General features: G+C 42.9%; 1 protein-coding gene across 1 annotated transcript in view; it reads left to right on the top strand.

Moving 5' to 3' along the window:
* Nucleotides 1-24,663, top strand: part of trpm7 (transient receptor potential cation channel, subfamily M, member 7) — a 130,585-nt gene that overhangs the window by 20,692 nt on the left and 85,230 nt on the right. Inside the window, exons 2-7 of the mRNA XM_059639294.1 lie at nucleotides 3,527-3,606; nucleotides 9,024-9,062; nucleotides 21,805-22,003; nucleotides 23,474-23,687; nucleotides 24,085-24,209; nucleotides 24,312-24,483. Coding sequence (XP_059495277.1) covers nucleotides 3,527-3,606; nucleotides 9,024-9,062; nucleotides 21,805-22,003; nucleotides 23,474-23,687; nucleotides 24,085-24,209; nucleotides 24,312-24,483 — 829 coding nt within the window. The remainder of the gene's footprint in view (nucleotides 1-3,526; nucleotides 3,607-9,023; nucleotides 9,063-21,804; nucleotides 22,004-23,473; nucleotides 23,688-24,084; nucleotides 24,210-24,311; nucleotides 24,484-24,663) is intronic.

The raw sequence follows: 24,663 nt of genomic DNA, 5'->3' as shown, positions 1-24,663 counted from the left end.
GTTGGAGCCATACCTGGCACAGAGGAAGATGGCTGTGATTGTTGGAGGTCAGTGATCTCATGCCCAGGACATCTCTACTGGAGTTCTTCAGGTTAGTGTCCTTGGCCCAACCGTCTCTAGCTGTTTCATCAATGACCTTCCCTACTTCACAAGGTCAGAAGTGGGATTGTTTACTGATGATTGTGTGATGTTCAGCACTATTCACGACGACTTAGATACTGAAGCAGTCTCCATTCAAATACAACAATATATAACCAAGTAACATAACTTACACATGTGCCAGGCAATGACCACTACCCCATGACATTCAATGGCATCACCCACTGAATCCCCCATGATCAGCCTCATTAGGGTTACCATTGACCAGAAACTTAGCTGGACTTATCACATAAACACTGGCTACAAAAGCAGGTCAGAAGCTATGAAACTACTGAGAGTAACTCACCACCTGACTCCCGAAAGCCTGTTCACTATCTGCAGGGCATTTGAGAAGCTTGACACCACCCAGGACAAAGTGGCCAACTTGATTGATGCCACATTCATGAGCATTGCCCACCTCCATCTCCGACACTCGGTAACAGCAGTGTGTACCATCTACAGAAATTCTGCACTGCAGAAATTCACTCAACATCCTGAGACCATACCTTTCAAACCCACAGGCACTTCTATCCAGAAGGACAAGGGCAACAGATACATGTGAACACTGCCAACAGCAGGTTCCCCTCCAAGCCACTCACCATCTTGATTTGGAAATATCTCTAGGTCAGAATCCTGAAATTCCCTCCATTCTGGCATTTTGGGTCTATTTACAGAACATGGATTGCAGTGGTTCAAGAAAGCAGCTCAACACCATCTTCTCAACGCCAGCTAGGGATGAGCCATAAATATTGGCCAGGTAGCAATGCTTAAATCCTACGAGTGAATTTTTTAAAAAACTTTTAAAATACAAAGACATCTTATGATAGGTATGCAGCGTTTCAAAGTAAACTAGTTTATTTCTTGTGCCTAGGAGATAGATGTACTAGATTGTAGTTGTTAATTTTAAATGTGGTCGTAGCTAATTGGTTGGCAACATGTCTGCATATACCCTACAGATGTGAGATTGTAAGTACATAAGGCTGCAGTTCATCACCCTGGATGTGGGAGAGTCATGTGATCTTGTCTAAGAGCTGATGGCTGAAATTCACACAGTCAGTTAACACATGGTTACTTAAAATCAATAGTTGGTGGGGACCTTAACAGGAATAGGTTGGGAGTCAAAACCTTTTGTATTGAAGACCATATTTAATGTGTCTCTGTATTTTATATTCATAATTCTAGTAGATGAGATGCTTACATTCTGAAATTTGATGTTTGGGAGATGAAGAACACTACAAACATTTGTAAAACTTTAAGTTAACATGAAATCCTATTATTTGTAACATCCAATAAATAGAAGATATGTTTAAAATGCAACATGCCTAGTTATATCCTTTCTGTTCATGGCTTTTTTCAAATTTTGCTTCTGGTGTTCTAGAGCAGTCCTAAATTATTTGTACTCAGTTCATATTTGTGATGTTGCTGTATTTAAGTTAATAAGGTATCCTTTCTGTTGGAAACTAAACCCTTGTAAGCACTGTTTCCTTTGCTAATTAGTTAATCTGTGAAAGTTTAAAACTGGAGGTCCTCAGAAGTGGCATAATGCATCAGATTCCTGAACTTCATCTGTTTGTTCAGAAAATCTTAAATACTGGGACCAGTTAAGCAAATTGTTGTATCATACTCACTTTACTGAAGTTCCTAGCATCTGACAGGAGATATCATTATGAAAAGGCAAAAGTGATAAACAAAATGCTCAAAAGAATTAAAATGCAGGGCACTTGACTATTAGTTAAATTCAGTGTTCCATCTCTGCTTATGCTGTTTTGGCTGAGTTCCACTTCATGAACAGCAAGTGATTCCATTCCTAAGTTTCCAATTGCTAACAGTGACTTACTGCAGAGGCTTCTGTTCCTGTCTTTGCATTGTTGCTTGGGCAACTCGTTGAGGTTTGTAGCATTTGCTGTCCTCTGTACCTCACTTGCGTGATTTTCCTGACATCGTTCTCAGACTTGGTTTTCACGGTGCTGTACTTTCTCCCATCTTTTTTAACCCTGAGCAACCTATATTTGTCATAAATAATTTTCTATAGTCACAAATTTCAACATCAGGAAGATCAAACACCCAAATTTTTAGTCCAGATGGTAAACACTGCTTTCTTGCCAATGATTCAGTTCATTCTCTCAGCATGTTATTTAAACCGAACTGGACTATCTGCAATCTTGCTGTGCAGTTTGATCTTGAGTTTAATTTTAAACTCCACATTCCATCCGTAAACAAGACTATATTTCAATCTCTGATATCATCTTCCTCCATCACTAACACCACTTCTTGCCAAATGCATTCCTTCTCATTTTCTATAAATTGATTTAGTCAGTCATTTTAATGGTATGTTCTTCTTTCCTAAGACTCCAGGCAAATACCAAATTGCCCTTAATTCAGCACCTGATGTCTCTCTGTACTAAGTTCTACTTGTCTGTTGACTTACCCTCAGTTGCTTGAATGGACAGCTTCTAATGTTTTAACCATTAATCCCATTTTCAAATATCTACAACCTCTCTCAAACTGATTAGCACCTAATTTTTATACACCTCTTCTTGTTGAGAAGTTGCAGTATTTCTGTTGTTTTAAGCAATTGGTAACTCAGTGGACTACTACTGGAGTAGTCATTTCGTTTAAAGTTCTTTTCTGTCTGGAATCTTGATGTAAATAGTCTTGACTCTGTGAAGTTCGGAGAGCTGACTCTAATCATTTGTGTGGATTTCTTTTTCTGAATAAAACGTACTCACCTGTACACCCAAGATTCTCTGCATTTTCTAAGTTTGCAAAGCCAGAGTAAGCCAGCTACCTGTTTAAATAACCATTCTTTGTGAAGTTGACAGAATTTGAGTTTGGGAGGATTTGTGGATGGATCCCTCCCTTCCTTATTTATCTAGAGAAATAAAAGGCATGATTAAAATGAAATAAACTTTGTAAATATATTTCTAAGAGAATTGCAACTGCTTGTGGTTTTTCATTCATTGATAACAAGATGTAGAGCTGGATGAACACAGCAGGCCAAGCAGCATCAGAGGAGCAGGAAAGCTGACATTTTGGGTTGAGACCCTTCTTCAGGAAAATAAAATTGAACTCAAACCAAACTGCACAGTGAGGTTGCAGATAGTCCAGCTCGGCTTAAGTAACTGAATCATTGAAGAAGGGTCTCGACCTGAAACGGCAGCTTTCCTGCTCCTCTGCTGCTTGGCCTGCTGTCTTCATCCAGCTCTACACCTTGTTACCTCAGATTCTCCACCATTGGCAGTTCCTGCTATATGGTTTTTCTTTCACCTGTTTTTCTTTTCTCTAATGCATTCGTTTGAGTAAATGATTAGAAGAAGAATATGTGAATGTGTGCTATTAAATTCGCTGGTGAAACTAATGAACTATTTACTCCTGTTTTATTTTTCAGTCCCAGAAATCCTGGATAGAGAATACTTTTACCAAGAGGGAATGTGTTTACATAATTCCAAGCTCAAAAGACCCACACAGGTAAAGAAACTTGCATTTAGTTATGTTTCAGTTTTGAATATGCTTTGTTTCTAGTTCTGAAGATTTGGATGAGACATTTCCTTTTTTTTGATGTGTGATCAAAGTTGCAGCATGTTCTTAATGATGGACAAATGGCACTAGAATTACTAGGATTATGGTAAAATAGAAGCAATGCACTTTTTGTTTGTGTCCACTTTTGTGAAGCTAGTATACTTAGACTGGATATTACATAGAACATAGAAAAGTACAGCACGGTACAGGCCCTTCGGCCCACGATGTTGTGCCGTGGAATAATCCTAATCCAAACAAAAAAAAAATCCATGTGCATGTCCAGCAGTCGCTTAAATGTCACTAATGACTCCGCTTGCGTGACTACCACTGGCAAACTCTTCCACGCGCTCTCAACTCTCTGGGTGAAAACCTCCCTCTGACGTCTCCTCTATACCTTCCTCCTAACACTTTAAAACTATGACCCCTCGTGGCAGTCAATCCTGCCCTGGGGAAAAGTCTCTGGCTATCGACTCTATCCATGCCTCTCATTACCTTGTACACCTCAATCAGGTCACCTCTCTTCCTCCTTCTCTCCAGAGAGAAAAGTCCGGGCTCAGTCAACCTCTCCTCGTAAGACAAGCCCTCCAGCCCAGGCAGCATCCTGGTAAACCTCCATTGCACCCTCTCCAAAGCCTCCACATCTTTCCTATAATGTGGCGACCAGAACTGGACACAATATTCCAAGTGTGGTCTCACCAGGATTTTTGTAGAGCTGCAGCATGACCTCGTGGCTCTTAAACTCGATCCCCCTGTTAAGGAAAGCCAAAACACCGTATGCTTTCTTAACAACCTTATCCACCTGGGTGGCAACTTTGAGGGAGCTATGCACTTGAACACCAAGATCCCACTGTTCCTCCACACTGCCGAGAATCCTGCCTTTAATCCTATATTCAGCATTTAAATTTGACCTTCCAAAACGCATCACTTCGCATTTATCCAGGTTGAACTCCATCTGCCATTCCTCAGCCCAGCTCTGCATTCTGTCAATGTCTCGCTGAAGTCTGCAATAGCCCTCGATACTATCAACGGCACCTCCAACCTTTGTGTCATCAGCAAACATACTAACTCACCCCTCAACCTCCTCATCCAAGTCATTTATAAAAACTACAAAGATCAGAGGCCCATGAACAGAGCCCTGCGGGACACCACTCAGCACTGACCTCCAGGCAGAATACTTATCATCAACAACCTGTCAGCCAACCAATTCTGAATCCAGACAGCCAAATCACCCTGTATCCCATACCTCCTGACTTTATAAATGAGCCTGCTGTGGGGAACATTCTCAAATGCCTTGCTGAAGTCCATGTACGCCACATCCACTGCTTGACCCTCGTCAACCTGTCTTGTGACTTCCTCAAAGAACTCAGTAAGATTTGTAATGCATGACCTTCCCCTCACAAAGCCATGCTGACTCCCTTTAATCATGCTATGCTTTTCCAAATAGTCATAAATCCTATCCCTCAAAATTCTTTCCAAAACCTTGCTGACCACAGACGTAAGACTGACTGGTCTGTAATTTCCAGGGATTTCCCTATTCCCTTTCTTGAAAAGAGGAACAACATCTGCCTCCCTCCAATCTTCCAGTACAACTCCCATGGAGAGTGAGGAAGCAAGGATCGTTGCCAGCGGCTTAGCAACCTCCTTTCTCGCTTCCCGGAGCAAGCTAGGATAAGTCTGGTCTGGCCCTGGGCACCTATCAATCTTAATGTTTGCCAAAATCTCCAGCACATCAACTTCCTCAATCTTGATCTGTTCAAGCCTGTTTTCCTGCTCCTCAAAGTCCTCATTCACAACAAGGTCCCTTTCCTTAGTGAAAACCAAAGCAAAAAACTCATTTAGGGCTTCCTCTATCTGCTCGGACTCCACGCACAAGTTCCCTACGCTATCCCTGATCGGCCCTACCTTCTCCCTGATCATTCTCTTATTCCTCATGTATGAGTAAAATGCCTTCGGGTTCTCCCTAATCCTTCCTGCCAAGCCTTTTTCGTGCCCCCTCCTCAGTCCGCTTCTGAGCCCCTTCCGAGCGAGCCTGTAATCCTCTAAAGCTGTGCTAGACCCTTGCTTCCTCCACCTTATGTATGCTGCCTTTTTCTTTTTGACAAGAAGCACCTCTGTACCCATCATCCAAGGCTCCTTAATCTTGCCCCTTCTTACCTGTCTCAGAGGAACAAATTTATACATCACTCGCAACAACTGTCCCTTAAACAGCCTCCACGTGTCTGCTGTGCCCTTTCTGTGGAACAATTGCTCCCAATCTGTACTTCCCAACTCCTGTCTGATAGTGTCATAGTTTCCTTCACCCCAGTTAAATATCTTCCCCTGATAACTGCTCCTTTCCCTTTCCATGGCTATGGTAAATGTGAGGCTGTTGTGGTCACTGTCACCAAAGTGTTCTCCCGCCACGAGATCTGACACCTGTCCAGGCTCATTGCAGAGCACCAAATCAAAAATGGCCTCTTCCCTCGTCGGCCTGTCCACATACTGAGTAAGGAAACCCTCCTGAACACACCTGACAAAAACGGCTCCATCCAAACCATCGGCACTAAGGAGGTTCGAATCTACATCGGGAAAGTTGAAGTCACCCATAACAACAACCCTGCTACGTTTGCACTTTTCAACAATCTGCCGGCAAATGAGTTCTTCGATCTCCTACTGCTATTTGGGGGTCTGTAGAAAACCCCCAGTGAGGTGACTGTTCCCTTGCTGTTCCTAACTTCCACCCATACTGACTCAGTCAATAAATCTTCCTTGGCAACCTCAGCCCATACCACCTCAGTAGACGACTCCTCATCAAAGGTTCTTTCAGCCACCGTTATACTGTCCTTGACCAACAAAGCCACACCTCCCCCTCTTTTACCACCTTCCCTGACCTTAATGAGAGATTTAAACCCTGGAACCTGCAACATCCTTTCCTGACCCTGCTCTATCCATGTCTCCGAAATGGCCACAACATCGAAGTCTCTTTTATCGTTATGGAAAATGCGCACTCATAAATTTCCTTCCTTAATTTCATACTGTAACTTAAGGAGGTTTGTCTTGTGTCCTGTCAGAATGTATCTGCTGTCAAAATTCTCTTGCATGGTATATGATGCAGAAACTGAATAGTATTACAACTGCTCTACAGTGTGTTTCTCTCTTGTTATACTATTGGAAAAGATTGTTTGATAAGTGTTCCACAGAGTATGTAGTCTCCTTATCACCTTAACTCTCTTGTCTGTTTTAGCAAATGCAAAGATTAAGTATCTTTCCTTTTCCCTGGAAATATTCATATTTAGAATCAAAATTTATCCATTTTGGAGATGCTTATGTGAGAAAAGGTGTGATTTCTGAATATATAACAAATTCTCTTTGTGTTTGAATTTAAAACTAGTGGCATGTGAATTGGTTTATTTCTTCGTGAAAGGGTTTTAGATTAATTGATCTTTCCTGAACCACAACTTTAAAGCCAATCTGTGCCAGAGAGGAGATGATGCATGGAACCCTGTGGGAAGTTAATTCCGTTGAGCGTTCTACAACCAAAAAAGCAATGAACTATTAGCTTTAGCAGAATATCGGATGAGCAAGTTTATTTTTTAAATTTATTCAAAAATTTGAATTCAATTTGAAGTAAGTCTGGCTGGTGTAAGGGGTCAGGGTAAGTTAGTTTCTCCTAAGAAGATCATTCAGAACAGTTAGGAAAATGGACTACCTCAGTGAAAGAGTTTAGCTTGAGACATTTGCAGACCAGGAAGTAAGATATTAGTGTGTAGTTGATTTGTTATTTGCCGTATACTTTGAAATCTTTCAACTGCTGTATGTAGATAGGTTGATTCAGTTTATTTTTTTTTATTTTGTGTGACAAGCCTCTGTTTCATTTATTAAAACTAATCTGCACCCTTCTGTGCTTAGGTTGGAAAAACTTCCACATTGGGGAAAAAAAATCAAAATATGATCTATCAAGTCAGTTCTGGTATTTGACATGTCCAGTTACAACATCACCTGGGACCACAACATTTGTTTAGTTTGTCGTAATTTTTCTTGGCTTTAGTTAGTTTAGTTTTCAAAGATATTTTTAGCAAACAACCAGAAGCTATTTTAGAAAGGAAATCTGTTTTGTCATGATATGAATTTAAAATAGTTGATTGTGCAGTGCTACATCCAAGGAAGTTCCATTAGCACAATATAGCACTGAATCTGGGAGCAGGTGGATAATGGCAGACATCGTGAGAAGTTTACTTACACGCACATGCACACGTCAACAAGCAACTCCGCCAACCAAGAATCTAAAATATAGAACTGAAGATTATAAACATCACAACAGCTGGCAGTGATTTTGAGGTAGCAAGAACTACAGATGCTGGAGTCAGAGTAAACACAGTGTGGAGCTGGATGAACACAGATGAAGCAGCATCGGAAGACCAGCAAAGTTGGGGTTGGGACCCTCCTTCAGAAATGTGGAGGGGGAAGAGAGTTGGGGAAATAAATAGGAGGGGTGGGGCTGGGATAAAGTAAGTGGGATGGTGTTAGCTGCATGTAGGAAGGGAATAATGAGGGTTGGTCCGTGAGGTGGGTGGGGCACATAAGTGGGAGAGAAAATGGACAGGTGGTGTCAGTTAAGGTGACGAGAGGGAGGAGGGTGGGGCTGCAGAAAGGCCTCTCATCCCCACAACATTGTCCATTTGAGAGGAGCAGCCGTTCCTCTGTTTCACTCCTGTCCAGTAGATAGAGAACCTGCAAGACGGAAACCAAAGCCACTGTCTTTAATGCTCCCTTTACCATTTATTTTACCTTTCCTCCATTGCTGCTGTCCCACGCTGGATCACTCATCACTGGTCTGCCTCAGCCTACTGACTGCCAGTTATTTAACTAACTTCAGATTTGATTATTCCAATACTCTCCCAGCCAGTCTCCATCTTCTAGCTCTGCAATTTTGAGCTCACCCTTAACTCTGCCCTTTTACTGACCAGCATTAAATTCCTGTCACCTCTGACCTATGTTTTCTCCCTATCAACTCTGACTTCCTATGCCCCCTAAATACTGTTCGCCCCTTTATTGGTTGCTGGCTTGGACTCTTGCAGCCCCTCCCTACATCTGTTTCTTTAAGAAGCTTTTATGGGTAAAATAGCTGCTTATCAGTCATATGATTACACTCCAGCTTTTAACAGTGCACAAGTTTCTTGATGATAAAAATAATCTAATGCCATATATGTAGCGAAGTTCTTGTCTCATGTGGATAGCCTCTAGGCTATAAGGATATTGTTTACAGACTTCTGACAAAGTGATCCCAATTTATTCCCTTGATGTCACTGTAGTGCCTGTTCGAAAATGTGTGTGGGGAGAAGATATTATCTTCACCAGGTTGATTTATTATTTTTGCTTGGTTGTAGATGCCTTCCAGGATGTCAGATTTGCCAGCAGTTGGTCAGGTGAGTTTTGAATGACACTTTGTGTTTAGGATGGCTGAGATTTTTAATTATTTTGGAGTACTGCTAGAGCTACACACTGAGAGGTATGTTTCCAGGTGTGAGGTTTGTGGCCTCTACAAAGCTAAACTTGCATCTTGATATCTGCTACTGTCCAACTTCATTGTTTTTCTTTAACATATTTTAGAATTTTCAGCCAAGTATGCCATTTTCTCAACAAATACTGAAGCAGCATTCTAAGGATAATGGAAATCTGAAATTCAAATAATTTATTTTTGTTTTCAATGGTACAGTTTTAAAATATTTTGCCTTATTAAACAGGCTGCTATTTTATAGCTCTCTAGGGGACGCAAAGGCTTAGTTGTATTATCATTGGACTCTTAATCCAGAGACTGAAGTAATGTTCTGGAGACAAAAACAGAAGTTGCTGGAAAAATTCAGCATGTTCATCATAGAATCCCTACAGTCTGGAAACAGGCCCTTCAGCCCATCAAGTCCACACCAACCCTGTGAGCATCCCACCCAGACCCATATTGCCTATAATCCACTCAATCATAAGAACATAAGAACTAGGAGTAGGAGTAGGCCATCTAGCCCCTCAAGCCTGCCCTGCCATTTAATAAGATCATGGCTGATTTTTTGAGATTCAGCTCCACTTACCTGCGTGCTCACCATAACCGTTAATTCCTTTACTGTTCAAAAATTTATCTAGCCTTGCCTTAAAAACACACAGTGAGGTAGCTTCAGCCACTTCACTGGGCAGGGAATTCCACAGATTCACAACCCTTTGGGTGAAGAAGTTCCTCCTGAACTCAGCCCTACATCTGCTTCCCTTTATTTTGAGGCGATGCCCCTAGTCCTAGTTTCACCTGCTAGTCGAAACAATCTCCCTGCCTCCACCTTATCTATCCCCTTCATAATCTTATATGTTTCTATATGATCTCCCCTCATTCTTCTGAATTCCAACGAGTATAATCCCAGTCTACTCAGTCTCTCCTCATAACCCAATCCTCTCAACTCTGGAATCAACCGAGTGAATCTCCTTTGCACGCCCTCCAGCGCTAGTATATCTCTTAAGTAAGGAGACTTTATAAAGCTCTAGTTAGGCCCCATTTAGAATACTGTGTCCAATTTTGGGCCCCACGCCTCAGGAAGGACATACTGGTGCTGGAGCGTGTCGAGCGGAGATTCACACGGATGATCCCTGGAATGATAGGCCTAATGCACGATGAACAGCTGAGGATCCTGGGAGTGTATTCATTAGAGTTTAGAAGGTTGAGGGGAGATCTAATAGAAACTTACAAGATAATGCATGGCTTAGAAAGGGTGGACGCTGGGAAGCTGTTTCTGTTAGACGGGGGGACTAGGACTCGTGGGCACAGCCTTAAAATTAGAGGGGGTAAATTTAATGAGGAGACATTTCTTCAGCCAGAGAGTGGTGGGCCTGTGGAATTCACTACCACGGAGCGCAGTGGTGGCCGGGACGTTAAATGTCTTCAAAGCAGAGATCGAGAAATTCTTGATCTCACAAGGACTTTAGGGCTGCAGGTTAGAGTGCAGGGAAGTGGAGTTGAAATGCCCATCAGCCATGATTAAATGGCAGAGTGGACTTGATGGGCCGAATGGCCTTACTTCCACTCCTTTGTCTTATGGTCAAAACTGCACACGGTACTCCAGGTGTGGCGTCACCAGGACCCTATACAGCTGCCGCATAGCCTCCCTGTTTTTAAACTCCATCCCTCGAGCAATGGCAGACAAAATTCCATTTGCCTTTTTAGTCACCTGCTGCCATGACTGACCTGGTTTGACCAATCGATACGTAGATTAAATTCTCCCATGATAATTGCTGCACCATTTTTACATTCGTTAACTATTTCTATGTTTATTGCCTGCCCCACCACGATGTCATTATTTGGTGGCCTATAGGCCACACCTATCAGTGACTTCTTCCCCCTGCTACTCCTAATTTCCACCCAAACGGATTCAATGTTTTGTTTAGTAGAATCTATATCATCTCTCACTACCGCCCCAATATCATCCTTAAAAATCAGAGCAACATCACCTCCCTTACCTTCCTGTCTGTCCTTCTAAACAGTTTGATACCCCTGGGTATTTAAGTCGCAGTCAGGACCATCCTGTAGCCATGTCTCTGTAATGGCCATTAAATCGTACCCATTTGCCATGATTTGCACCGTCAACTCATCCACCTTGTTTCGAATGCTCCGAGCATTCAGATAAAATGCCCTTTGGCCAGTTTTTGGACCACCTTTTTGGGTTCTATTACCTCCATTACTAACAGTTCTTGAGTTCTCCCTCCCTTAGCCTTTCTTCCAAATTTTCAATGGCATTGAAACTTCCTCATCACTCATGAACCTGCTGCTTTGCCTTACATTAATTGTTATTCTCCCTCTGTGACTACTTCTTCCTCCTCCCTCCTCCCCCCCCCCCCCAAAAAAAAATTACTAGTTCAATTTCCTGCTAACCACCCTATTTACCCTTTTCCCCCAGAACACAGGACCCGGCCCTGTTCAGGTGGAGTCCATCCCAGCGATATAGATCCCTCCTGTCCTAGAACTGATGCCAGTGCCCTATGAAAAGGAAACCCTCTTTCCCACACCACTCGTTTAGCCACGTGTTTACTTCCCTGATCCTCGCCTCCTTGTGCCAATTTGCACGTGGCTTGGGCGGCAATCCAGAATTATGCCCCTTGAAGACCTGTTGTATCTTTTTTAAAATTTTGTTCCTAGCTTTTCAGAATCCTAAAACAGGATTTTTTCCTAGTCCTGCCTATGCTGTTGGTACCTACATGGACCACAACAACTGGATCCTTTCCCTCCCTCTCTAGTATCCTGTCAAGCCGGTCAGAGATGTCTCGCACCCTGGCAACATTCCATGCAGGATTCTCTATCCTGCTCGCAAAGGACTCTGTCTATCCTCCTGATGATGGAATCCCCTACAACCACAATCTGTCTTTTTGCTCCCCCCTCTTGATGGCCTCCTGAACTATGGTGCCATGGTCAGTTGACTCCTCCTTCCTGCAGCTCTGTTCCTCATCCACGCAGGGAGCAAGTGCCTCATAGTTGTGGGACAATGTCAAGGACAGCGGTCCCTCTATCTGCCTCACTCGCGGTCACATATTGCCGTCCCAGCCGCTAATCGAATTAACATTAGTTAATCCACCGGATATGATTGCCTCTTGGAACACAGTATCCAGGTATTTCTCCCCCTCCTAGGTGTGCCGCAGTGTTTGGAGTTTGGATTCCAGCTCATCTATTAACTCCCAAATATATTGGGTGGAAGCTTACCTTCTCAGGCTGCCCTCGCGCTTCCTCCCAGACTCCTGCTGCTGATACAACTGAAATCTACACATCCCTGAACACTATGGGCAATTTAGCATGGCCAATCCACCTAACCTGCACATCTTTGGACTGTGGGAGGAAACCGGAGCACCTGGAGGAAACCCACGCAGACACAGGGAAAACTCCATACAGACAGTCAGCAGCTTCTGTAAAGAAGAGAATCGGAGTTAACGTTTCAGGTCTGGTGGTCCTTCCTCAGAACTGATGGTAGCTGGGAAATCGTTGGCTTATTTGCAGAAAATAGGGAGGGGGTAGGATAGGGAGTAAGTGATGGGATAGACAAAGGGGTTGATGCCGATCTGGCTAGGAGGGTGAATAATTGTTAATGGGAACTGTCAGTGGCTGACAATAGGTAGTGTGTAATGGCAGGCTATCTGATAACAAGGCCTGGTGTGTGGGCTAGGAGGTTAGGACATGGGGGAGTTGAGGCCATAAAATGATTAAACTCAGTATTCAGTGCGGAGGGCTGCAGGGTCCCCAAGTGGAAAATGAAGACTTATTCTTCCAGCTTGCACTAAGCTTTGCTGGAACACTGAAGCAAGACAGAGACTTTGGCCAGGGAACAGGATGGTGTGTTGAAATGGCAGGCAACTGGTAGCTCAGGGTCTTTTGTTCCAGTCCTATTCCGGCCCCCACCCACAAGTCTTTCTCTGACATCTCGACAATATTATTAATATTAGATTAGATTCCCTACAGTGTAGAAACAGGCCCCTTGACCCAACTAGTCCACACCACCCATTGAAGCATCCCACCCAGACCCATCCCGCACAAACCCCTGAACACTATGGGCAATTTAGCATGGCCAATCCACCTAACCTGCACATCTTTGGACTGTGGGAGGAAACCAGAGCACCCGGAGGAAACCCACGCAGACACGTGGAGAATGTGCAAACTCCACACAGACAGTCGCCCGAGGCGGGAATTGAACCCGGGTCCCTGGCGCTGTGTGGCTGCAGTGCTAACAAATGAGCCACTGTGCCACCTTTTAAACCTTGCCCCTCATCCGAAATTGGGAAAGGTCATAGATTTCGCTTCCAATTTCCAACTTGCCCACACTTTCACCTGGTCTGTCTCTAACTTCTCCCTTCCTTTCCTTGACATCTGTTTCCATTTCTGGGGGTAGACTGGCTACTAATATCCGCTATAAACTTCCTGACTCCCACAGCTACTGGGCTATGCAACCTAATACCCTGCTTCTTGTAAAGACTCCATGCCATGTCTCTCCATTCCTTTCTCTCCATTGCATATGTTCAGATGAGGCCAACTTCGACAAGGGAGCCTCCAAAGTGTCCACCTTCTTCCTCAACTGAGGATTCCCCAGCACCATTATCGACAGGGTCCACTCCCAACACTGCCCCACAGCACCTTCCCCTACAGCCAGCAAAGGAGCAACACCTGCCCATTTACCTCCCCAGTATCCAAGGGCCCAAACACACTTTCCATGTGAAACAGCACTTTACTTTCACTTCCCAGAATCTAGTCGACTGCATTTGCTGCTCACAATGTGGTCTCCTCTATGTGGTGAAATTGAAGTGTAGACTGGGTGACTACTTTGCAGAACATCTATGTTCTGCACACAATAAAGACCCTCAGCTTCCAGTTGCCTGCCACTTCAACACACCACCCTGTTCCCTGAACAATGTTTCTTTCTCTGGCTTGCTGCAGTGTTCCTGCAAAGCTCGGAGCAAGTTCGAAGAACAGCACCTCATTTTCCGCTTGGGGACCCTGCAATCCTCCACACTCACTCAATATTGAGAATTCAGTAATTTTAGGCACTGAAACTCTCCCATGTCCTAGCCCCCTACCCCGCATACCAGGCCTTGTGACCACATAGCCTGCCACCTCCCCCCTCCTCCGACGCATACGCACCACCCCCGATTTTTATCTTCACAGATGCTTCCAGGCTTGCTGCAGTTTTCCAGTAACTTCTGTTTTTGCTCCTGATTTACAGCATCTGCAATCCTTCTGGATTTTATTTAATGCTCCAGGGACTTGAGTTTGAATCCCATCATGGCTGATGGTAGAATTTGAAGTTAATACAAATCTGCAGTTAGAAGTGTAGTGATGACTATGAATCCACTATTGATTGTCAGAAAAATCCATATGGTTGAATAATATCCCTTCGGGAAATAAACTACTGTCTTTACCTGATCTGGCCTACATGTGACTCCAAGTCCTGAGCAATTAGGATGGACAGTAAATGCTGATAGAGCCAGCAATGCCCTTGTTCTTTAAAAATGCTTTCAGAAGATGCAATGAAATATACAGGATGAGTCTTGACCAATTGTTCTGTATCTGTAACAAATCCTGTGTCCTAGTCTGGACTATAATTTAAATGGTGATGACATAAATACATAGAACTGTAATTTTTCTTCCCCCATTCATTCCTTTTTAACGCTAAATTGGGAAAGTTAATTCCGCAACATTTTAGGAACTAGAACCTTCAATTTATGCAAAGTTCCAGGCTTAAGGGGCTGCGGGATGTCAGAAACTGGATTTCTCGGAAATAAGCTGCCAGAAAGACCTGTGCACGGAATTGTGTGTAACTTTGAGTACGTCAGATTGGGTGACCCCTTTGGAATTCAGTCTGTTTTACACAAGTAAAGCATTTAGAATGGTGGGAACTAATTTGACAGAAAAGTACCTTTTGCCATTATCTCTGTATGTCACATAGGAATCCATGTACTGTAAAGGGCAAAGTATGATTAAAAAATAATGCAGCGATGGTGATGCTGATGTGACCATTGACCTTATTGCTCAGACTCCATCTTTAGATCTAAACATGCAGTTGTACTTTGTCAGGATGAAATTCATAACTAAAGCATCAAAGGCATTAAGCATCTCGATGTCCAGTTTTTATTTCTTAGATGCCAGTGACTGTCCTGTTAGAATTTTTTTATTGACAGTAAATTCTTGAATTAAGTTCCTGTTATACTGGACCATGCCTTTATCCAGTGTGCGTAGCTGCTGCTTTATGCTGGAGCATTCTGCTTGGGTGTATAATTCCAACCTGATAAAAGAACAAGGTGCCAACTATCTTAAAGTGCACTTTTGTATTTGCACTTGCAAAACCAAGTATATTGTGTAGCTTCTCGGTAATGCTATGCTTGGCAAAGTGACCTCTGTTCACTGACAACATTATAATTAAACGGTCTGACACCTGTAAGCACTGGCACCTTACAATTGGAAGATGAATGGTTTAGGAACCGGTTTGGCATGATTCATTTCAAACAAATAAGCCATAATTTAGCATTTGGCATGTGTATTGCTTGAAATTCTGTACAGATGCTAAACTATGTAATTAAAGCTATCTATTCTGCTCCCATTTTTCTCTGATTTCACCACATTTTTATAGCTCCACCTTTTCAAATAGAACATAGAACATTACAGCACAGTACAGGCCCTTCGGCCCTCAATGTTGTGCTGACCTGTCATACCAATCTGAAGCCCATCTAACCTACACTATTCCATGTACGTCCATATGCTTATCCAATGATGACTTAAATGTACCTAAAGTTGGCGAATCTAATACCATTGCAGGCAAAGCGTTCCATTCCCTTACTACTCTGAGTAAAGAAACTACCTCTGACATCTGTCCTATATCTTTCACCCCTCAATTTAAAGCTATGCCCCCTCGTGCTCGCCGTCACCATCCTGGGAAAAAGACTCTCCCTATCCACCCTATCTAACCCTCTGATTATTTTATATGTTTCAATTAAGTCACCTCCCAACCTCCTTCTCTCTAACGAAAACAGCCTCAAGTCCCTCAGCCTTTCCTCGTAAGACCTTCCCTTCATACCAGGCAACATCCTAGTAAATCTCCTCTGCACCCTTTCCAAAGCTTCCACATCCTTCTTATAATGCGGTGACCAGAACTGTATGCAATACTCCAAGTGCGGCCGCACCAGAGTTTTGTACAGCTTGACCATAACCTCTTGGTTCTGGCACTGGATCCCTCTATTAATCAAAGCTAAAACACTGTATGCCTTCTTAACAACCCTGTCAACCTGGCTGACAACTTTCAAGGATCTGTGTACATGGACACCGAGATCTCTCTGCTCATCTACACTACTAAGAATCTTACCATTAGCCCAGTACTTTGCCTTCTGGTTACTCCTACCAAAGTGCATCACCTCACACTTGTCTGCATTAAACTCCATTTGCCACCTCTCAGCCCAGCTCTGCAGCTTATCTATGTCTCTCCGCAACCTACAGCATCCTTCATCACTACCCACAACTCCACCGACCTTAGTGTTGTCTGCAAATTTACTAACCCATCCTTCTACGCCCTCATCCAGGTCATTTGTAAAAATGACAAACAGCAGTGGACCCAACACCGACCCTTGCGGTACACCACTAGTAACTGGTCTCCAGGATGAACATTTCCCATCAACTACCACCCTCTGTCTTCTTTCAGCAAGCCAATACTTAAATTCTTTAAATGTTGACCTCTACCTCTGTTTTAAAGGTATTCCATGCTCTAATAATCTTTGATGGAAAATTTTCATCTTGGTTTTAACTACATCTACACTTGACAATTCCAATGCACTCCTGGCTGATCATCCACTTTCTGCTCTCTGAATTTTGGCTTATCCAGAATTTTCTGCTCATTGTGTCATAACTTGCACCAAGCCTCGTTTATCCATTTTCCTCTGCTTATTAACTGATGCTAGCTCCCAATTCAGCAACTCCAACTCTCGTCCTTCTTTTCAATGCTGCCCATGGCCTTATCCTTCTTTCTCGACATCTCCAACCCCACAACTCTCAAATCTCTGTGGTGCTCTCATTCTGACTACTTTTTCTTCATCTCCTGTTTTAATAGTTCCACCATTGGACAAAGAAAATTTACAGCACAGGAACAGACCCTTGGCCCTCCAAGCCTGCACCGTCACAACTAAAATCCCCTACCCTTCTGGGCACTGTATCCCGCTACTCCCATCCTTTTGTGTGTTTGTCAAGACGCCCTTTAAAAGTCACTGTGTAGTATCTGCTTCCACTATCTCCCCTGGCAGCGAGTTCCAGGCATCCACCACTCTGTTTTTTAAAAAAAAAACTGCCTCATACATCATCTTTAAACCTTGCCCCTCACACCTTAAACTGATGCTCCCGAATAACTGACTGTTCTACCCTGGGAGAAAGCTTCTGACTGTCCACTTTGTCTATGCCATTCATAATCTTGTAGACCTCTATCAGGTGCCCCTCAACTTCTATTGTTCCCATGAGAACATATCCAGTTACTCCAACATCTCCTCATAGCTAATGCCTGCCATACCAAGCAATATCCTGGTAAATCTTTCTGTACCCTCTCCAAAGCTACCATGGCAACCTGAATTAAACACAGTATTCCAAATGATACCTAACTGAAGTTCTATAAAGCTGCAACATTACCTGCCAATTTTTAAACTCAGTACCCCTGCCAATGAAGGCAAGCATGCCGTATGCCTTGTTGACTACCTCCTCCGCCTGCGATGCCACTTTCTGTGATCTGTGTTCCTGTACACCCAGATCCCTCTGCCTCTCAGTACTCTTAAGGGTTCTGCCGTTTACTGTATATTTTGCCTCTGGATTAGATCTTCCAATATGCATTATGTCATTTTTCCGGATTAAACTCCATCTGCCATCTCTCTGCCCAAGTCACCAACTGATGCACATCAGGCTCACCAGTCTGTAATTAGCTGGATTATCCCTGCCTCCCCCCTTAAACAAAGGAACGACGTTGTCTATTCTCCAGTCCTCTGGGACCTCCCCTGTAGCCAGTGAGGATACAAAGATTTCCTTCAAGGTCTCAGCAGTTTCCTCACTTGCCTCTTTTAGTATCCTGGGGTGTATCCCATCAGGCCCTGGGGACTTGTCTACCTTAATGATTTTCCAAGACCCCCAGTATCTCCTCCCTTTTGATCTCAACATGACCCAAACTATCTACACACCCTTCTCCAGACTCATCATCCACCAATTCTTTCTCTGTAGTGAATACTGGTGCAAAGTATTCATTCAGTACTTCAAAGATGGTAGGAATTGCAGATGCTGGAGAATCTGAAATAACAAGGTGAGGAGCTGGATGAACACAGCAGGCCAAGCAGCATCACAGGAGCAGGAAAGCTGACGTTGTGGACCTCAACTTCCACACACATATTCCGTTCCCTGTCCTTGAGTGAGCCAACCCTCTGCCTGGTGACCCTCTTACTTTTTTTATATATGTATAAAAAGCCTTGATTTTCCTCAATGCTGTTGGCCAGTGACTTTTCATGAAACCTCCTGACCCTTGCTTAAGTTTCTTTTGCCTTTCCTTGTATTCCACCCTTGTTTTGTGTGCTCCCAGCCTCCTAGTCTCGATAAATGCTTCCTTTTTCTTTCTTGACTAAGCTTTCAATATCTTGTTACCCTTAAACTTGCCTTGCTTATCCTCCATCCTTACAAGAACATGCCAGTCCTGAGTTCCTATCAACTTACAGTTGAAAGTCTCCCGCATATCAGATGTTGATTTGCCCTCAAACATCTGCCTCCAATCTACATTCTTCAGTTCCTGCCTAATATTGTTATAATTAGCCTTCCCCTAATTTAGCCCTTTCACCAGACAACTACACTTATCTTTATCCATCAGTACCTTAAAACTTACTGAATTGTGATCACTGTTCTTAAGCTGCTCCCCCTGACTAAGACATCGACCACCTGCCCAGGCTCATTCCCCAATACTAGGCCCAGTATGGCCCCTTTTCTAGTTGGACTATCTACGTAGTGTTTCGAGTACCCCTCCTGGATGCTACTTACAAACTCTGCCCCATCCACACCCCAAGTACTAAGTGCGTTCCAGTCAATATACGGGAAGTTAAAATCGCCCACAACAACAACCCTGCTACTTTTACAACTTGCCAAAATCTGCCTACGTATCTGTTCTTCTGTCTCCTGGCTGTTGGGAAGCCAACAGCAAACCCGAAACACTCTGATTGCACCCTTCCTGTTCCTGTGCTCTATCCATTATTGCCTCGCTGTATAAGCCTTCCAGGGTATCCTCCTGAGGTAGATTATAAGATCATAGAGTCCCTGCAGTGTGGAAACAGTTCCTTCGGCCCAACAAGTTTACACTGACCCTCCAGACTGTCACACCCTGACCCATCCCCCTAATCTACACAACTCTGAACACTACAGGCAAGTTAGCATGGCCAATCCACCTAGCCTGCACATGTTTGAATTGAGAGGGAAAACTGGAGCACCCAGAGGAATCCCACACAGCAACAGGGAGAATGTGCAAACTCCACACAGGCGGTCACCCGCGGGTGGAATTGAACCCAGTTCCCTGGCTCTGTGAGGCATTAGTGCTAACCACTGAGCCACCATGCTGCCCAATTCTCCTGAACAAGTCATGCAAATTCCCTGCCCCTTTTTACCCCTTCCCCCTCCCCCTCCCCGTCCCTCATCTTGCCGGAAACAGCTGTATCCTTGAACATTAAACTGCCAATCCTGTCTCCCCCGTGACCAAGCCTCGGTAATAGCAATGACCGCATAGTTCCAAGTACTAATCCACGCTCTACGTCCATCTGCCTTACTGGTTACACGTATCGCATTGAAACAGATGCAGTTCAGTCCACTGGACCCACTTTGATCAGCAACCACACCCCACCTGCTCTTCCTCCAAGGCTTATTGGCCCTCTTCACTCATTCCCTTTCAGTCCATTCACCTTTGTTATGGTTCCCACTTCCCTGCCAAGGTAGTTTAAATCCTCCCGAGTGACGCCAACAAATCTCCCAGCCAGAATATTTGTGTCCCTCCACTTTAGGTGCAACCTGTCCTCCTTGCAGAGGTTGCAACTGCCCTGGAAGAGATCCCATGGGCCCAGATACCTGAAACCCTCCCTCCTACACCATCTGTTTAGCCACATGTTGAGCTGGACTATTCTCCTATTTTTAGCCTCACTGGCACATGGCACAGGGAGTAATCCTGAGATTACAACCGTGGAGGTCCTGCTTTTTAACTCCCTGAACTACTGCTGCAAGACCTCATTGCCCATCCTACCTGTGTCTTTAGTACTAATGTGTACCACAATGTCTGGCTGTTCACCCTGTCCCTTCAGATTGCATTCTGCCTGCTCAGACATCCTAGCGTGAGGGAGGCAACATACCATCCTGGAGTCTCTCTTACATCCACAGAAGTGCCTACCTGTACCCCTAACTATGGAGTCTCCTGTAACTACTGCTCTAGTGAATGGAGCCAGCCGTGGTGCCAGCAGTCTGGTTGCCGCTGCTGTTGCCCCCAGATGGGTCACCCCCTCTCACAGTGGGTGTGTTTGCTGTTTTGCTTTAATTCTGCTTTATAATGCCTTGGGTATTTTGTCGTGTAATGTTGTTTACTTATTCCCTAATGATTCAAATCCAGAGTTTATGCTCCCTTGTTAGTGATCTTTCAACCAGTGAAAATAATTCTCTATTTTTATCAGTCTTCATTTTGAAAACCTTTTGGAACGGTCCATGACCTATGTTGTTCCAATGTAAGATATCCCAACTGTTTGAAGCTTTGTGTAACTATAGCGCTTGATCCAAGTGAGGTTTTCAACCAGTCGTTTTCCAAGACTATAGTTTTGCACGAGTGTGCACAAATCTCATGCCATAATCTTGCTATATCCTAAATAATGCCTCTGGGGCCTATTCTAGAATCTTATTTTAATTTTTCCTTTGATTTCCACCAATGTAAAGGTGTATATATACATGTATTCATGTCTTGCTCTGTTTCAGAATAAAACAAAACCTAGCCATTAATCTTTTCTCCTTCACTGTTCTTTACCTAAGATATACATTGAATTGAACTGCATTTGCCATCCATCTGCCCTTTTGTCTGTATTTATCCTGATGATTCCATTTTGACCTATATCCAAAATCTACTTTTGTGATTAAGCTACTTTGAGTGAATATGAAAGAGAATTTTTCTTAATTTGAACAAAATGACTTGCATAAATTTTAAAACCCACCCATGAATCTGGGGAGAGAGTGAATGTGGTGGACCGTGCACTAAAGTTGGCGTACAGTCACAGTTTAGACTGTTTATACTTTTAATAAACTGAGTGTCCCTTTAGTGCCTGACTTTTGAAAGGTTTATAATTAATAAAATAAGGTCGTATCTTCTTCAGTCTGCCTACTGAAGTTTGTTTTTCTTGTTTAGAGTATCAGTACTCAAATGCTGCATATTCTACCACTCGGACAGATGAGTAATGACTAGAAATTGTAGATTTGCTTTAAGTTGAGATATTTTTGTAAAGGGCCATTTTAGAGTTTGTTTTCCACCTTTTGTGCTTTGAAATAAATGCAAATTGTCTTTTCCAAAAACATTTTCCCTTGTAGGGAATGACATGCTGCACTTACAAAGCCGTAACTCTCGATCATCTGCATTCTGACAGGTGTTGCTGTGGACGGCTGGTCCGGCAGCATCTTGGCTTCACTGCAAGCCTGGCAATGAAGTATTCCGATGTAAAATTGGGTGAGTCTGAAAACCTGGAGAAAGAGGAATGGTCGGTGGAGAAACATACTAATGAGAGCCCAACAGATGCTTATGGAGTTATTAACTTTCAAGGAGGGTCCCATTCTTACAGGGCTAAGGTTTGTAGAATTTGAGTTCTATTTCTTATAGATGTATTAAGTTAGTCAAGTGCTTCTGTACATTGTCGTTAATCTCTTGTCCATTAACGAACTACTTGTTCTGGTTACTGCAGTCAAAATGTTCCCTTGGTGTTAGATACTCCCTAATTTCAATTGCCAGCATGTGAAAATGACAGGTTTCTTACAGGCCTTTTAACAGAAAAGCCACGTGACATGTTTAACTTTCCAAATGACGGAAGTTGATTCTGATTTATCATATATTCATCTTTAATAACAACTAATCTAGTGTGACTAATACACTGTACTGTAGTGCTTCATTTTCTGATTGGTCAACTGTACAAATATTTCTATTTGTGATAAAAAAAAATTGAGGGGGTTAGCAATTTTTTTTGTGAATGCAATTATTTTAATGGAATTGCTCATCTTTTGAGGAGGCAGCTAACTGTGAATTAGGAATTTGTCATAAAAATGCAGAACGTACACTGGTTTTGGTCTTGGAGGAGTAACTTTTTTTTTCCTTACTTTGTTCATGGGATGTGGACAACATGGACTGGGACAGCTGAAACAGTGGTGTTGACATGCCTTCTTGAACCACAGTTCATACACCTGCTGTCCTTGTCCTCCTCGGTGGTTGAGGTTGTGGGTTTGTAGGTACTATCGAAGGACCCTGGGTGAGTTGTTGCAGTGCGTCTTGTAGATTGTACACGCTGCTGCTACTGACTGTCGGTGACAGGAGTAACTGTTGAATTGGCGGGTTAAATACCAATCAGGTGGGCAGTTTTGTTCTGAATGGAGTCATTGAAGCTGCACTCATCCAGGCAAATGGACAACATTCTGTCATGTTCCTGACATGTGCCTTTGAGATAGTGGACAGGGTTTGAGTAGTCAGGAATGAGATACTACAAAACTCCAAACTTCTGATCTGCTTTTGATTATAGGTTTGTGTGTATTCTTTTATACAAAATAACCACTATACCTGATGTTGAAGAAGTATGAAATTTTGGTTCAAAAAGCAAATTTATACTTCTAATTTTAAAACTGTTGTTTTTCCGCCCTTTCTACTGCATATTGAGTCCTGAGGGAGGGTTTGAGATTGGGTGCATTGTGGATTTTCATCAGTGTAAGTTTGAATCAGCTGCTTGCAGATACCCAGTAGTAACCCATAGCTTACTTAACTTTGTTTATCCAAAGCCCACCTGTTGTGCTCAAGTTCTGAAATTTAGATAGTCATATTTGGCAGTCTGGAAGAGTGTCATTCTAATTTCTCAAAGGGCTTTACGTGCAATGAGTTTCTTTTGAATTGTAATCACAGACAATTAGAGTTTGCCTTTCAAGGAGTTGGAAATTATTGTGTGAATCCTATTATAATCGAGATGAAAGTTAAATTTGTGGTAATGAATAAAAAGATTTTCTCCATTTAGGAACTGTGTAACTGACCAATATCCATATCTTTTTATTGGAATGGCACAGTATGCACGACTCTCCTATGATACAAAGCCTGAAGCTGTTTTAAGACTAATGCTGAAAGAATGGCAAATGGAATTACCGAAACTCGTCATCTCTGTTCATGGAGGAATGCAAAATTTTGAACTTCATCCACGTATTAAGCAGGTTGTTGGAAAAGGCTTAATCAAAGCAGCTGTGACCACAGGAGCCTGGATTCTAACTGGAGGAGTCAATGCAGGTATTTTGAAAAGAAATGCTGAATGATTGACCAGGTGATTGAATCCTAACCAAGCCATTGGCCAGCGATGGAATTCTGCCAAATTTCTCATTTGCCTGTAACTAATTCGTGCATGTGAATAGAAAGGATGTCTGAAGAGTTACATCTGTAGGAACTGCCTGTACTTGTAAATTTAAAATCATTTTTAGTGCTTTATTTTTAAGGAATAATGCTTTGCTGATCTTGATAATTTAAAGCTATATTTGCTACTGATTAGAAAAAATGAGCCCTGGTTTCCAATATTGTTGAACACATATGTGCATACTGTGAGTAAAATGTCCGCTGAATTTTTCGTCTCTTCGTTGAGCAAGACCAGCTTGAATTCTCCCACCTGCTATCATTTAAATTTTTTTTCCAGGTGTTGTGAAGCATGTTGGTGATGCACTGAAAGAACACATTTCACGTTCATCTCGGAAGATTTGCACAATTGGAATTGCCCCTTGGGGTGTGATTGAAAATAGGAATGATCTTATTGGAAGAGATGTGAGATTGTGACATTTCAGTTTAAGTTCAGCATTGTTGAATTTTACATCCTTTTCTCAAAAAAATCTTTTCGTGTAATCTGGTATTTCTCTTGATTTGCAGGTTATTGCCCCATACCAGACACTGCTGAACCCTCTGAGTAAGCTGAATGTTCTAAACAGTTTGCATTCCCATTTTATTCTGGTTGATGATGGAACAGTTGGGAAATATGGTGCTGAAGTAAGGCTTCGGAGAGAGCTGGAAAAACACATCAATCTTCAGAAGATTCATGCAAGTGAGTTCAGCAGACATTCCTAGACCGTGGAATAATAATTTATGGATATAGATCAATAGCCTGGAGTCTTGTTCACTTGTCATTTGTTATCCAGTTAGAAATTGAAATTAGGGAAGAGTCTATAATTGTGCAACTTATGGGTACCAGTCAACGCTTGACTCTGGCTAGTTTTTGATGCAG

This window comes from Stegostoma tigrinum, chromosome 33 (genome assembly GCF_030684315.1).
Source record: "Stegostoma tigrinum isolate sSteTig4 chromosome 33, sSteTig4.hap1, whole genome shotgun sequence".
In the NCBI taxonomy this organism is placed as follows: domain Eukaryota; kingdom Metazoa; phylum Chordata; class Chondrichthyes; order Orectolobiformes; family Stegostomatidae; genus Stegostoma; species Stegostoma tigrinum.
The sequence above is the reverse complement of the archived record's forward strand: the minus strand, read 5'-3'. Positions and strand labels throughout refer to the sequence as shown.